The 16,691-nt window shown below is 37.3% G+C and overlaps 1 protein-coding gene across 4 annotated transcripts in view; it reads left to right on the top strand.

Moving 5' to 3' along the window:
- zmiz2 (zinc finger, MIZ-type containing 2) overlaps positions 1-16,691 on the top strand; it is a 51,642-nt gene that overhangs the window by 17,848 nt on the left and 17,103 nt on the right. The window contains exons 1-2 of one of the 4 annotated variants that reach the window (XM_051907835.1): positions 6,811-7,040; positions 12,531-12,636. In XM_051907835.1, coding sequence (XP_051763795.1) covers positions 12,587-12,636 — 50 coding nt within the window. In that variant the 5' untranslated portion in view covers positions 6,811-7,040; positions 12,531-12,586. Of the gene's footprint in view, positions 1-6,810; positions 7,041-11,877; positions 12,453-12,530; positions 12,637-14,954; positions 15,214-16,691 lie in introns of those variants that run through there. The other 3 variants (XM_051907836.1, XM_051907834.1, XM_051907838.1) reach the window with 3 other exon arrangements.

The following is a 16,691-nucleotide window of genomic DNA, read 5'->3' on the forward strand; positions in this document are numbered from 1 at the left end:
TTGAGCTGACGAGGGAATAGGGATGGTAACATGTCTGTCACTCAGTTGATCTGGGATGTGTTGGTTTGTATCTGTTGCCCCTGACAGCTTTAACCACACAGGTGCTCTCAGCGTCTGCTCGGTGTCTGGGTGAGTGATGGAGAAGCAGTACTCCTGGCTTTCCTCCACCTCGGATCTCTTATTTAGATGGCTTTCACACTTGGTGATGGTGAACGTCTTGCATGCGCACCCAGTAGAGCTGTTAGGAGAGATGCCACAGTGTGTGTGAATGGTTAAGGGGGTGTGCGCGTGTTTGTCAGACTGAAACAGTGAGTCAGGGCAGGGGTGGGACACACTGACACACTCTTTACTGACTCTGTGTAAAGCCCAAGCAGAATTGCAACTGACCTGTTCCTCTGACGTTGTTTAACCACGTACACAAACAGTCCCTGGCTCCTTTCGCAGGCCTCAAAGTCTTGACCACAATACACCCACAACCTGAGAAAACAGAGGTGTAGTGCTGTTTCGTCAAACGGACCCCTCTGACTAACGTTGTATCAAATGTTTGTATCACTTTATACTAGGCATGTGACGGTATCAAATTTTCATGTTGCGATTAATTGTTGAAGCTTTTATCACGGTATACGGTATTATCAAGATATTGAAATAAAGTTGCAAAAAAAAGTGTTGTCATAGTATAACAGGTTTATGAACTCTTTTTCTTATAACAAAAAGAACTCTGAATGTTTAAATACAATAATACACAAAAAATATATAAAGTAAAATTTTCAAACAGATTAAAGTGCAAAAAAATTAGGCTATAAAGAACAACAGGTAACACTTTACAATAAGGTCTCATTATTTAATGCATTAACTAAGATTTTTGTTAGTTTTTGTTACAGAAAGTATTATTTTTTGTTAATGTTAGTTAAGAAATACAACTGATTTATTGTTAGTTTTATCTCAGGTCCATTAAATAAGTTCTTTTGATTTTAGTAATGTTATTAAACAGTAAGAAATTAACATTAACTAAGAATAATTAATGCTTTATAAGTATTTTTCATTGTCAGTTTGGTAATAATGAATTAACATGTTAACTAATGAAGCCGTATGTCTCAAAGTTTTACTTAACAATAACAAATAATCAGAACATTTCTAATCATTAAGGCATGTTGTAGTCCAGATTAAAATATAAAAATGTTTAAGTTTGAAAATAAATAGCCTATTAAGTATAAGTATTTGGTGCTGTGATGAACAACATTGAGATTACAAAAAAATGAATGGCTGTTTGAAGCATTTTAAAAACTTCATTAGGGCAGTTGCTTTGTTTGCGGGGTTTCCGGGGTAACCGCTGCATTTTGCTGTTCCATCAGCGCCCTCTGCTGTCAGAGAGTGAACGTGCACTTTCATTCAGCGCGTCTCCTTCACTCGTTCCGCCATGTGCTTCTCATGCAGGTTTGGCTTGTTTACATCTGAGCGCATGTCCCTTTGATGCAGAATACAGCGGTGCTGTGCATTTTATACGGTTGATGGGTATTCTTAAATGCTTTATAAAATTATTTACGGTATTTTGAAGTTCCCACGATAACGATGCATATTCATTATCGTGATATATCGCATTACCGAATATTTGCATGTCTACTTTATATTAGGCTACTTGGATGCTCGTGTGCTGTAGCTTCCTGTTACAGCAGCAGAATGTTCTTCCTGACTTCTGAGCAGTGATTTCCTCCTCTTCCTCTCTTTAGCTCTAGTAGGTCGGATTCAGGAGCATAGGGCACAGGGTTCATACACCTGCCACTGGAAGGACCATCATTCCTTGCCAAGTACTGCCTGATGTACTGATGGGCTGTATGCTTACAAGTGTGTTTGTGTGGAAAGCACCGTGTTACATGCCATAGAATCATTATGTGGTTGATGATGAAGTGGTGGGTCTACTTGTATAATAATATATGTGACCCTGGACCACAAAACCAGTCATAAGTCGCACAGGTATATTTGTAGCAAAAGCCAACAATACATTGTATGGGTCAAAATTATTGATTTTTCTTTTATGCCAAAAATCATTAGGATATTAAGTAAAGATCATGTTCCATGAAGATATTTTGTAAATTTCCAACTGTAAATATATAAAAATTGTTTTTTTTTGTGAGTGGATATGCATTGCTAAGGACTTCATTTGGACAACTTTAAAGGTGATTTTCTCAATATTTTTTCAAAAATTGAGAGAATTTTTTTCTCAATTTCCAGATTTTCAAATAGTTGTATCTCGGCCTTTCAGATGAGATATAAATCTCAATTTCAAAAAAATTTACCCTTTGTGGTCCAGGGTGACACACACACACACACACACACACACATATATATATATATATATATATAATATTACACAATTTGTTTATTGGATATTGGCAAATTTGATAATGCTTTTAATATTCCAGTCTATTTTTCAAAAGGATTTTCCCTGGATTTCATCAGGGCTTGGTGGTGTGACCATGAGAGTATTGGGCCGCTGTTTTCTTCAGGCCTTTTGGTCACAGGGCAGGTGTTGTTTTTTCCATTTCAAGCCGCACCTCACCATGAATGGACAAAATAAATGAGCGAAAAAGCAAATTGCTCAATTATTCGCAAATGCTTTGGGGTGTGGACAAGCCTTTTCATCAAAATGTTCTTTTTTGGGTGCAGGTGTGATGGTGGTTTGTGGCGTTCAGAATAATCTTGACAAGGTCTTTGCGTGTTCACTCAGCCCAGGCTCTGTGAGCTGTCTTTGTGAAGAGCCTCGTCATGATGAGTCCCATGATTGCAGCTAGTCATCAGCAGGGGAGCTTCTTTATGCGAGCGTGTTTGTTGCTTTGCATGAGTAGGGCTCGTCACGTTCCTTAGAATAAGATACGGATGAACCTTGCTCGTTTTCAAGTCCCTCAAATTGATTTAAGAGGCCACCCACTCATCTGTAGGAAGTATCGCATTATGCGAGAATGCGAAAGCCCTGGAAACACCGACAGTCAAAACACTGCCTTTAGAGTAACATCTCTGCTACGATCCAAGCAGAAGCTCTTTTACTGCCGCACGGCAAGCATCGCTCTCTGATAACGGAGCAGGGGGGACGCTGTTGGCCGGCAGAAAGCTGTCTGTATGCAAGTCTCCATCGAGTGGCTCTGTCACCGTTCATCAGCCAAACCATCAGTCAGTCAACCTGTTTTTCCCTCTACACCAGCGAGGGAGAGAAAGACACTGCTGTGTGCAGAGTGAGTCACGTTGCAGCGGAGAGCGAGCGAGAGAGAGAGACACACACACGCACGGAGCAGCTGAGCATTGAAGTCAGACAAGTTTATCAAGCGGAGGCCCTTGAACGAACCAGCCAGCTCTGCTTTTGTAAAGGACAGTCAGAGGCGTAACAAAGTCATTAAAGGAGAATCAATACAATGTGATGCAATTTGCATTCGGTGCTGCTCGATTCAAGCAAGCGCAAACGGGGGAAATGGGTTTTAGAGCGGCGAGGCTTGGGCTCTTATAGACCGTTCACTGATGCCCGTGAAGAAATCTGATATCGGCCAAATGAATGTGCTCCATTGTGCACTTCCACTCAACCTTTTCTTGTCTCCGAGAATGACGATGCAACTTGATTGCTTTGCTAATAACCTATAAACACTGGTGCATTTCAGCTGCGTTCTTTCATTACTCACATTTTCGTAAAAATACAATGTAGGAAAGTCTTTATTGATATGCTTAATTGTCTTTCCTAGTCGTTTTCCTTTAGGAATGTCTTGTTGGGATGTTGGAGAGCAAGTCTTTCCACCAAGAATATCTTTACAAGAGTTGTGATTGGCACTGGAGAATCCCGTGACGCTCCAAGCGGAGGGAAGACAAGAAGCAGAAGCATGTGTGATAGTTTTATGGTGATGAGGTAAGCCTCATGGCGACGGGCTTTTCCCCCTATCTTTGGAGCCAAAGAGATGGTGTTTTCAGGGGGAGATCGCTGAGGAACGGTGCAGATCTTGAACTAGAGAGACTCTCTAAATCTGCTGAGTGAAGATAGTCACGGCCTGTTCTGTTCTACCGCTACGTACTTGCTCTAGCCTGGCGCCTTGCCGCTCCAGACACAAACAAACTGCTCGCAGATGTGTTACGAAACATGGATGCTCCTTACATTCCATGCTGGTGATGTCATTGTAGTATCGCTTGGAATTTAGTCTTGTGTTTGTAGCGTTTAAAAGGATAGCTCACTCAAAAATGAAAATTTAGCCACCATTTACTCAAACTCGTGTCATTCCAAACCTGTATGACTGACTGAGTTCTGTGGAACACAAATATGATATTTTGACCAAATGTGTCAGGGTTTTTTCATCCATACAATGGAAGTCAATAATGTTTTGGTGTCCATTGTCTTTTATATTTTTGACAGCAGTTGGAACAGTCTTCAATATAATATATATATATATATATATTAGTGCTGTCAAAATTAGCGTTAACGCATGTGATTAATTTTTTTCAGTTTAACACGTTAAAAATATTTAACGCAATTAACACAGCATCTGTTTTTTCCATCATAATTTGGATAGCGTTACATTATATGTTCACGCAAATGCTTTTAAACCATTCAGGCGCCCCAAGACAAACGAGAACACGCTGTCTGTGCCCGTTTTGTCGAGTATCACCATAAAGGCAGTCTTACATTAGCTAAATAATGTCTTAAATGAACTTAAAGAGTTGTGAGAAAATGAGATGCACGTCAGATCTGCGTCATGTTCAGCAGCGGCAGCTCTTAAAGTGACAGTAGCCTAATAAACCTCTGTCATTTAATGTTAATCAAAGAACAAAGGTAACAGAGAAAATTGATGCTTTAATAAAGACTAATCTATATTTCATTTATTATTTTTGCAGTGAAGACTGTAAAGTGTTTGATAACTTTATTCAATTTCTGTATATACACCTGTTAGACAGGTAGCAAGACCACAGGTAAATATGACATTTATTATAATGGGCTTATGTGAAGATTGTTTTAAGTTCACTTAAATTAAAAGTAATTTTTTTAAAGCCTAATAAATGTTGAAAATGATAGCTTTCAGTTATACTGTAATGTTGAATGTCTATAAGTAAACAAATATTTAAAATATTTAACTGTGAAATTATTACAATATAAAAATATTAAGTACTCCAATGCAAAAAAATGTGTGATTAATTCATTTTAATACATTTTTTTTAATCGATTGATAGCACTAATATATATATATAATGTGTGTGTGTGTGTGTGTGTATATATAATATATATTATTTTTAAAGAAATATTTGAATGTTATAAAAAAAAAGTTCTTTTATAAAAGAATGTTATATAAAATATATAGAGAGTGGATCTCTCCAAAAGTTTTGGGTGAAATATCCCTTTAAGCTAGTTCTTTGTAGCATTATTGGGCTGAAATTCACCTGTCTTTGACTTTTAAGCAAACTCTTGAACTCCTTGAACTTTAAACTGACTCAGAATAATTGGATGCTGACATGCTGTTGGGTGTTCAAAAACCTTCTGAATCTCTCGCATCTGGCTTTGCTCTCATAGGTGTACACCAGGACGAGGCCGTGTGCAAAAACCGGTTGTTCTTCACTTTCTGTTTGCAACTAATGAATTTATTCAAAGGGAGGTGGCAGACTGGCTTGTACACACTCTTTAAGTACTGTATGTGTAGGAGAAATTCAAACAGCACCAAGCACGGGCCTGGACACTGAACAAATAAAGCTGACCTACAGGGTGGCATTCGCTATGCACACAAACAGCAGCGCGGCCGGCGTCGCCTCGCAGCTATACTGAGCTTCCCACTCCCGAAAACAACTCCTCTATATCTATCTACCGACACTGGGATTCAAGTTACGTTTGCATAATTTTCCATATCAGAGTGTTTGCTGTGCGCTGAACTAAGGTGGCAAGGCCTAAAGGTGGAGCAAGATTATTGGGGATGATGCAGGTATGAGTTCAGCTGGGAACATTCGCTTTTTTTTTTTTTTTTGTCTCTCTACAAAGAATCAAATTTCCGTTTTCATCAGTTGTGCTCATTACAATTTTGTGGATCGGTGGTGGATGTTTGCATTGAATGCAATGTCAATTTATCTGTACTTAAAACTGACCCGGCACTCTGACTTCAGCTGACAAGTCACAACACTTAACGGCATAAGGAGCGGCGTGTTTTTACATGTTTTTGTTGGAGTAATGCAGAAATGGCACTCTCAAATATGTATGCGTTGATGCATTTATTGCGTCAATCATAGGGCAATTTGTTTCCGATCCTCCTGGTCTCTCAGGTAAGAGATATGATCAGTGTTCTTCATAGCCCAGAGTCTGTAGGCGTATATATATTGCGGCATCCCATTTTTCCCTTGGTTTACTTGCTCTCCTTGAGACGCATGTCTTTTTATATCCACAATGATCTTCATTATACTCTGTTCTTGCTTAGTTTCAACCCCGCATTCTTTGCTGCAGCTCCGTTGCTGGTGTTGAGACACTTTTAGCCAGAGAGCGGCGAGTGTGTGTGTGTGTGTGTGTGTTTGTGTGCACATGTGTGGAGGAATGCGTTATCAGGCCCAGCCTTCCTGTGGTTCCTAATCCTCTGTCCCCTTCCCCAGCCCCCAACCCTCTCTCTCTCTCTCTCTCTCTCTCTCTCTCTCTCTCTCTCTCTCTCTCTCTCTCTCTCTCTCTCTCTCTCTGTTTGGCAGCAGCTTCTCAGCTTCGGCTTCAGCTACGTGGGGGAGGGTAGGCCTAACCATGTGACCCAAGGCGCTCCCCTATTTGGCAGGCAGACGAATTGTGGATTTTTGGACAGGCGGGTCTTTAGCTACCACTGTTCTTACTGATGCACTGGGATTGTCCTTGGCTTGAAGTCACTGGCTTTCGGGTTTTGCAGATATGTCAACAAATGTCATATTAAATAGAAAAATGTGGAAAGGGTGTTCTGTTGAGGTTAAAGCTGTTTTTCAACATTTTTTTTTATTTTTTTTATTTTATATTTTGCATAGATTTCTGTCATAGCTCTTGGATGTGTTTGTATACATTTAGCTGGAGTGAGTAATTTCTGGTAAGACCTTTTACGTACTGTAGTTATTTTTTTTCATGTATTCATTTATTTTCATTTTATAATTTTATTTTCACTTTTTTCTTTTCTTTTCAGTTTAGTTTTATTTAGTTTTCACTCTGTAATTGTTAGATTTAATTTAGTTTTTACTTAAGTTTTAGCATATTTTTTTCAGAATTTTATACTTTAATTTTTACTTTATTTTAAATAAAAATAAATAAAACCATAATATAATAATAAATAACAAATTTATAATAGTAGTAGTAATAATAATTATTATTAAAATTAATTTGTGCCCATTTATATATTATTTTAGTTTCATGATTTTTGTTGTTGTTGTTGTTTAGTTTGTTTTTCACAGTTTTAATTAATTTTATAGTATTTATTTGTTTTGTTTTCATTTAGTTTGTTTTTTAAGACCAATAACACTGGTTTCTGTGACAGTAGCGGAAAATAATGCTCCTAAAAACTTGCCTTCCATTGTTTGGATAAACAGGTAGTCCCACTGCAAACTCAACACACCTTTGTGCCAGAGGTGTTAATTCCAGTTGGTGCTGCTAGTGACGCAGAAAATACTTTGTATAGGGACCCCCCCAAATCCCCCCCCCCCCTCCAAATTCCGTTTTCATTTTTCTGAATTCTGTTTTAAATGTTTTGAACTCCATTTTAATGGTGAAATTAAATTTTAGTAATCAAAAATTATTAATTTATTAATTAATTTAACAACAAATTATTATTTTAGGGCCCTATGAAATAGTTTTATTTTATTTTTTCTCAAATTCTGTTTTATTTTTACCAAATATTCTGTGTTTTCTGTTTTAAGTTGGCTGGATTCCATTTTAAATGGTTTAATTAATTTTTAATAATCAAAAGCATGTCTAATTAATTTAATTCATAAAAACAATTAAAAAAAAATAATTACTATGAATAATTACTAATTCTGGCAATCAAATGAAGGCATAAAACATTAATTTATCTTTTATTCATATGAAATTAAACTTTTTTTTGTCAGACAAAGTTCTGCACAACAGAGCTTTAATGTTAAAATTAAAACATTGAAAATAAAGTTGTAATAATAATTTATTATTATTATTAGTGCTAATATTATTATTACATTGAGGCATAGCTAAATTCTATTGTACAACAGTAATATATTTCTATCACTATTTTTTCAAGTTAAACCAAACTTTTATTTTGACGGGTTGCCGTGAATACCTTTTGAGTTTCTGTGTTGATGATATGATGAAAAAATGGTAAAATGCTGATGAAGTGACTCTCAGAGCAGCTCTGAAGATGAAGTTCATACATTCATATCCTCATATAGTGAGGAATCAGCGGCTGAAAACACCACAAGTATCACGTGCTGCAGTGGGTGTGTGGTAATTCATTCACACAGAGACATGCAGAACATGCAGGATTCATATTTAAATAGTCTTTTTGTGGTTTAACATTCACAGACACTAGTCTATATCGCGATTTGATTTAAGTGTACTTACTTTTTATTTATTAATCAAAAATTTGACAAATTACGTGAAAATGCGTCTTTATGACTAGATTCAGCGATTCCGTGCGTGTTTTCTGCATCACGGAAATCGTAGGGCCCTATTTGTAGCTTTAAAAAGTGACGGAAAATGTGAATTCAGGTGCGGTATAATGATGCTTTTTATCCCAGTCTCCACCGTTCCTCGAACTCTCCTAACCTGTGCTGTTTCAGGTCCTGTCCTCTGAAAGCGCAGTCCCTGTAGAGAGCTGAATCTGCACTTCATTTCAAGAGCGCTGACACGCAGGCATTTCTCTGGCCTATCAGAAATCAAAGGCCTGCATGCTTTTGTGTGCTACTTGGCAAAAAAGCAGAGGCGTTTCGTACCCTGAATGGTCACACCCCTGCGGTGCCGTCTTGTCCTACTGTCCCAGACTGAACGGTCCTGTCGGATGGGTACAGGAAGAGACATAAGAGTGTTTGGTGTGGCACAAGGGAAGTAGAGTAGAGAAAGTTACAAGCGAGGGAAATGGTACGAGAAGGAAAGGATGGTTCGTGTGTTGGAGGAATTGGAGAAAGGGAGGGAAGCCCAGCAGGAGCAGGTCACTGCAGGCCAGGGGTGGAACTAGAGGAAAAGAGAGGAGGGGGTTAGATGGAGCCCAGCAGTAAAGAACAGTGTGTTCCGTTCATTCCAGGGCAAGAACTGTTTGTGCTGTTATCCGTCACACAGTGAAGGGAAAGCAATAAGCAAAGATGCTGAGCCGTGTTATTTCACAGCACAAAATAAGATCTGCTGCTTCAAAAGAGTATGTGTGTCCTTTGCTAAAGGTTTGAACAAACCTTGGCTTGTGGTTGTGCTTGCCACGTGTGTGGTGTTAGGATGTTTACTTTGGTGTCCGGGTGTGTTTTAAAAGACCTCATGTTTGAAATTGGATTTTTGTGGCTTGAGTCCAAAAACACTCATTTAAACTCGAGTGTTTCTCTACTAGGAAAATGAACTAAAATTGTTGATGACTCATCTTGCACTTAGGGTCGTGTGCAAATTTTTGTCCAATCAGATTCTCTCTAGAATGAGAATGTAACATTGTAATGGCTAGTAGTAAGTTATGATTCATGACATAAAACTTTATTTTGTTGCAATAGGAAATATGTCAACACAGGAAAGAAAGCCGTCATGGGGTCCTTAACTGTGTGTGTTCCTCACATGCGCCATATCGTGTTTCCAGATCAGATGGATTAGGTTGTCCAATGTTGGAATAGATGCTCCTTCATTGAAGGATTGTTGCAATATGAGAGATTAATGATTACAGGGGTGGGCTGAGCAGCACTGGGCTAATTAAGCACCATTAATGCTCATCACTCAGCTGTTAATTAATCTGGAGAGCTATAAGGTAATGCATTTCATAGAGACAACCTCCAGAAATCAGTAGTAAAAAGCATTTTGGCTTAATACAGAGAACTGATACTTATTAGTGGTCTTTGCTATCATATCGACAGACTTGTGGTGGGCTATTTTGATTCTTGGGCCAATCCAGAATGACCTAGCAACTGCATAGCAACACCCTAGCATTGTGGCATTGAATTTTGCTAGGGCAAACACCACTAAATATATCTTCTAGCTCACAATCGATGTGATATAATTTTTTTTTTTTTTAAATAATTGATTAAACTGTTGATTAATATCTTTCATTAATTGGATTTTAAAAAGCCATTTTTTCAGCATCTTATTGAGAATGAAATGTAATGCTAATCTGCATGCTAATTTTGGTCATTGTTTTCTAAATATAAATATTCTATATATATATATATATATATATATATATATATATATATATATAATGTGTGTGTGTGTGTATTTATGTGTTTATTTTATTTGGTAGATAAAACAAATATAAATATTTAATTTTTAATTTTATATTTGATATATTTATTTTATTTGATATATTTATTTTGTACCCATTATGTGTTAATTGCATTTTTATATCAAATAAATTTTTATATAACATGTATTATTTTTAATATATTATTTTATATATATATATATATATATATATATATATATATATATATATATATATATATATATATATATATATAATATGTGTGTGTATATATATAATATATAATATATATATATATATATATATATATATATGTATGTGTGTGTGTGTGTATTAAATGTTTACATTTAGAAATTAATATACATTGTATGAATTTTTATTATATATAAAAATGAAAAATATATATATAAATATATATTTACTGTAAAATGACAAAGTGTCTCCATGATTCTCCATTAATCAATAATGAAATTTGTAGTTAATGTTTTAAATCAGCCTAATCAAACTAATAATGACAACCAAAAAATGTCCAGTAGATTTTTTTTTTTTTTTTTTGTATCTATATACATTTTTTTTGTATCTATATAAATTTACAACCAGATTGGTTAAAGTGCTCTGTATATTTTAAGGTGAATTTTGTTTGTTGTGGGGGAGGAGGTCTTTTAATGTTCATGATCACCTATATATTATGCATTTCTAGTTGTAAGAACATGCACCAACCACAAATAGGCAAATCCCTCAGTATAACATCGCAAAGAGGCTGAAATCAGACGCAGGTTTAATAAACGGCTCTTTACACGGACGGGGCTGGTGTAATTGCTAATGAAAACGGCCACACGAGCATGTAAATATTGCTAAGCCTGCTTCAGTCAAGTGGTTATCAAAACACGACAATGGAGGATCTCATTTTGTCGCTGCCGCCCACCTCCCTTTCTCATCCTCCGCTCGATCCTCTCATTATCCCTGTAGGTGAAGCTCTCTCTGATCAACTCTGTCACTCCTCTGAGTGACTCTTCTTCCAGCCCCCCCTCGACTCAACAGCGCTCATCCACCTTTCTTTTCCAGCTGTGGGGTGTCTGACCTAAATCTTTAAGGAAGGAGAAGAAAATGGAAGCAGAGAGGGATGCTGAGGGAAGTGTTGGAAGTGTGCCACCACTGATGTTGGCGGCAAAATTACTCATTTTAATTATTATTTATTTTTTATTTAAAAAAAATATGCCTTTTAATGATTCTCCACTAACAATGAATGACATTTGTAGTTAATGTTGGTGTCTGACCTAAAGAGGGATGTTGAGGGGAGAGTGTTAGGGGTGTGGGGCGGCTGACAGCCACTGATGTTGGCGGCAAATTAGCATGTGTGCTAATCAAGCTTCACCCCCCGAGAGCGGAGACAGACGGAGAGGCGGTGGGGTGGGGCGAAGGGGGTCTTGTTGTCATTATTAACGTTGTTCAATCTAAATGGACACGCACAAAGAAGCACCCTCTTTGCTCGGAACAAGCTCCCTGATCGCTTAAATAATTGAGCGGGGTTGAAGGCGTTATCTTTGCAGAGGGCTCGGATCTCAAAGTGGCGGCGGCCATGAGAACCTCAGCATTTTCCACATCTTTTCTTTTTTGAAATCAAAGCGCTATAAATAGCTCTCTCCCTTCTTCCCTCCCTCCCCGGCTTCTCCTGTCGACGCAGAGCGTGAGGATCCTGCAGTAAGACGTAGCGTTCGGGTCATCCACAAACGCACAGGTTACGACCCGTTGCTCTGTTTTAAAGCTCACGCTTTGCACCGGCTTTTGTCTCAGGCGATGCAGTCTTGAGAATTCTCACACTGACTGCGGTGCAGCAGCCCGAGAGATGCCACATGCTGTCAAATCTTGCTCCTTTGTGTGCGGCGCTGGCTGCTTTTTAAACTGTGATTGGTGGAAATGCTCCAACTCGAGGAAACGATTGCAAAACCCACCCTATCAAAGCACGGAGAAAGATGTGCTGGCACAGTCAGTTGCCGATTAACCCCTCGTGCCTCTGGGCAGAACCGCAGCCATCTGAGAGCCCTCCGAATGAAATTGGTTAAAGCCACTACAGCGGTATACGCGTCTGCCTCAGTGAGTCAAAGCGGAACAGAGCCTTTGTTTTGATTGAGTCCTGTCACTCTAACGTGTCTGTCTTTCTTTCTTTCACAGACTGCCTGCTAGGTTGAGGAAATTCGGGGTGCCCCATAGACCCCTAGGTTCCTCCGATGAACCCCATCAACTCCATGAAACCTGCCCTGCCTCCAACGCCACACAGGTCAGTAGCTCCTGCACATCAAATGCGAGTCAAAGTATGACTCGCGCCCACTGTTTCCTCTCTAACGACATTGTGAACTTTCAAACCCCCATTCAAACTGACACCTGCTTCCCTGAGCGCTGCACCTAACAGTCTAAACCCTACCGCTGATGTTTTGATTGTTGATTTTGCATATTTTAACTACTGTTTGGTAATAGCTTCAGGGAAGCAATGTGTTTTAATTGTTTTGCAGTCTTATCTGGATGAGATTAGCCTTGGCGTGCAGTTCCCTTTCTGAGTTGAGTTGTTGTTTTTTTGCACAGTTTTAAAACTGATGGTTCTCAGGTTCACTCTTTACTTCAATAACCTCATTTGGCTGTACAAGGGTCCTCAAGTTTTTGATGTTACACTTTTAAGTTCTTCAAGCTAAGTACCAGTACATGGATGGTTATCTAAAGAACCTGAGATTTAAAAGCTCTTAGTGGAACTTTTTTTTCTTTTTTTAGTTCTTTTTTGAATCATCTTTAAAGGGATATTACACCCTAAATTGACTAATCTGGTTCTTTTTTGAATCATTATTTTTTTTTATAGTAATATTACACCCTAACTTGACTAATCTGGCATTTACTCACCCTCACGTTGTTTCAAAAACGTATGAATGTTTTCCTTCTGTGGAACACAAAAGGAAGTTAAGCAGAATGATCTCATCCATACAATTAAAGTGAATGCTGTACATAAATAGTTTAATTATGTAAATGTAAATTATGTAAATATTTTATATATACAGTCAAACCAAAATTTATTCAGACACCTTGAACATTTCATTCATTAATTCAGTTTATTCACTATAGTTTAAAAAAATGGTAATAAAATATGACAAGATCTCAGAGTTAAACTGTGTCCGAAAAAATTCATCTTAATTATGTCGGATAACACTTTAGCAAAACATGGTCAGGTCAAAGTGTCTGAATAATTTTTGTTAATTTTCATAAATCATGTTTTTTTTTTTGTTTTTGTTTTTGTGTGCATTCTAAGTAATATCAATCAAACTGCAGTTGAGTTATTTTGATTAAGTAATAATAACTCAAAACAAATACAGGTAACTTACAAAATTAAAGTTCATTGAAAGTATGTTTTTTATATATATTAAAAGTTTGTTTTTTTAGCAAAAGCAGATAACTTCAACAGTCGTTTTTTTGATAAAAGCAGATAACCCCACATTTCATGTTTGAGAGTTTAATCTTAATCTTTGTAATCTCCTCAATGTGCTGCAAGGTTCCGTGAGAAAGTTTTTCTTTTCTTTTTATGCCCCAAAGAAGATATCACTAGTTCATCAAGTTCGTCGAAATTATCCATCCTTGATCACTTTTAGTCAGCATTGACGACACTCCTTTAGACGAAACTCCTCTCAGCTAGCACGTCTTTTCGAAGTGACGAGCAGCTTTGTCACCTGACCTGAATACTGCGTGCTGATTCGCTAAAACAGACTTATCAGGTTGTGTTCAAAAACAACAGGGATGGTTGTCGGTTTCTGCTGTGAAACGTGAACTCACGATGCCTTGACAGTGGACAGTACCGGCTTTTGTTCAAAACGTGTTTAGGGTTCAGAATGTGCTATATGTGGAGAATAACACGCGGCAGTCAGTTCATTATACGTGTATGTATGTATGGATGTATATGTTTGTTTGTGTGTGCGCACCTAATGTCTATTGTGTTCCACTGATGAAAGGAAGTGAATGACATGGGGATGAGTAAATGACAGAATTTGCATTTTTGGGTGAACAACCCTTTTAAATGTGCTTAATTCTCCAAACCAGCAAAGAGACTTATACAACCCAATTGCTTAATGTGCTCTGGGTATTTTAAAGTAGATTTTAAGCTTTCATAGTAATTTGGTCCTTTAAATATTTAGTAAATGGTGCACTGCAGGCTCCCGTAGGTAGGTGTTTTTGGCACATTTTCATAAGTTTTACTGATATTTGAGCACATAAAGAGAATTATGTTGCTTTAGAGGCGATAATGAAGCAAACAATCTGAACATGTAGAAAAAGTCTAAGTTGGCATTTCGCTTTCACCGCAGTACACTGAAGATAAATTGCCCTCAGTGGCACATGCATTGGGCCCCAAACTGAATCCGCACGCCCACATCTTTTCCTATTATTTGCTGAGCTCTCAATCAGCTTGAGTGTCGAGTTTTTTTTTTTCATTTTGATTGGCTGCTTCGTCTTTCAGCTGCTGATTGGCTTCTAGAGGGTTTGGCTTTGAAACCACAGTTTCCTGTTTCATAGAGAAGGGGTATCTGGTGGTTTTCCTGCAGAGGAACTTTAAGAGAAACCTCTGCCTCTTATGGAATGTCTCTAAGCTGCCGATAGTTCAGTTTGTTTACTTGCCACAGCAGTGCAATGACCAGCCTCAACGAGACACTCGCTTTGAGCCTTTGTTGGAACCTCAATATCCTGTGGGCCGCAGGCCAGCGGATACTTTGCCGCAGGTCGAAGTGGAAATGTGTCAAGAAGGGGATCTCGTCTTTCTTCAAGGGCTTTAAAGAGAGGAGTCTTTCATGTGGCAGTAGGGTTGAGGTGTCTCGGGTCAGTCCGGGTGAGAAGCTGTTCAGAGCCAGTTATCACTCGATAAACCCTCGCTGGTTTAATTTTCTTGATACTCTTGAGTTGTTGCCGCTTGGATAAGTTTTACCTGAAATGCTCCCTTTCGGTGTCCAAGGTTTTTGCCACTCCTGCCAAATGAGAAGTGACTAGAGATAATTTACTGGCCACTGTATTTAACTGTACTTAGATTTTTTTTCCATTGAGAATATATATATATATATATATATGCCTTTACATAATGTAATAATGTACCTTACATACTACCTTTACAATATATTGCAATGCATCAAAATGAATGCAAGTGAATCACTCCCGAAACTGACAAAATCGCAAGAGAGACATTTTTGAGCTTATTTAGTGGACACACCTTTTTGTTAATTAGACTATAAGAAATGTTATGAAGGTGCAATTGTTGATACTCAGTTTTGATGCAGTATAGAAAGAAAAAAGGTATATTAGCTATGTATGGCTAGCAGCAAATTGTTCAGTGCATCATATACTAGTGAGTATATTCATATTGAGACTTTTTGCCTTTTTTATGCTCACGTACAGTTCAAAAGTTTGTGTGTAAGATTTTTTTAAAATGTTTTTGAAAGAAGTCTCTTATGTTCACCAAGGCTGCATTTATTTGATCAAAAATACAATAAAAATAATAATATTGTGAAATAGTATTACAATTTAAAATAACTTTTTTTCTGTTTTAATATCTGTTAAAATGTAATTTATTCCTGAGACGGCAAATCTAAATTTTCAGCATCATTACTCCAGTCTTCAGTGTCACGTGATCCTTCAAAAATCTGACATTTTGGTGCTCAAAAAAAAAATAAAAAAAAATATCAATGATGAAAATTAATGTTTTTGAGGAAACCGTGACATTTTTTTCAGCATTCTTTGAAGCATAGGAAAATCAGAAAAACAGCATTTATTTGATTTATAAATCTTTTGTAACATAAATATGTTTACTGTCACTTTTAGTCAATTTGATGCATCCTTGATGAATAAAAGTATTAAAAAATGTACCAACCCCAAACTTTTGAATGGTAGTGTATATGTTTTGCTTTGGTTTTGAATTTAAAACAACAACAAAAAAAGATGCATTTGGCTTATTGGATGAGCTTATAATGATAAATTATTATAATAAGTTGTTTTGAAGATGCATGTAGTCACTGATGCATATAGTCACTTGTGTGTATTTATTGATTTATTCATGATTCATTTATGTCACTTGCACTAGTGAGTGTTAGTGTTGTTTGCATGTTAACAGTTTGACCATGCATTGTTACAGGTCATAAAACAAGTTACCAGCCAACTATCTCATATTGGTCATTTTGGGCTCTATTCCTAAACTTTTGCTCCTTATTGGGCACATTCCTAACCTTTTCTCTAGTTTGTAAGCACCCCTAAAATGCATGTTTAGGTGCAAGTTCTGTTAGAGCCATACATGCACACTCTTTTGCCCTTTAATGTATG

Source organism: Ctenopharyngodon idella, chromosome 10 (genome assembly GCF_019924925.1).
Source record: "Ctenopharyngodon idella isolate HZGC_01 chromosome 10, HZGC01, whole genome shotgun sequence".
Classification (NCBI taxonomy): domain Eukaryota; kingdom Metazoa; phylum Chordata; class Actinopteri; order Cypriniformes; family Xenocyprididae; genus Ctenopharyngodon; species Ctenopharyngodon idella.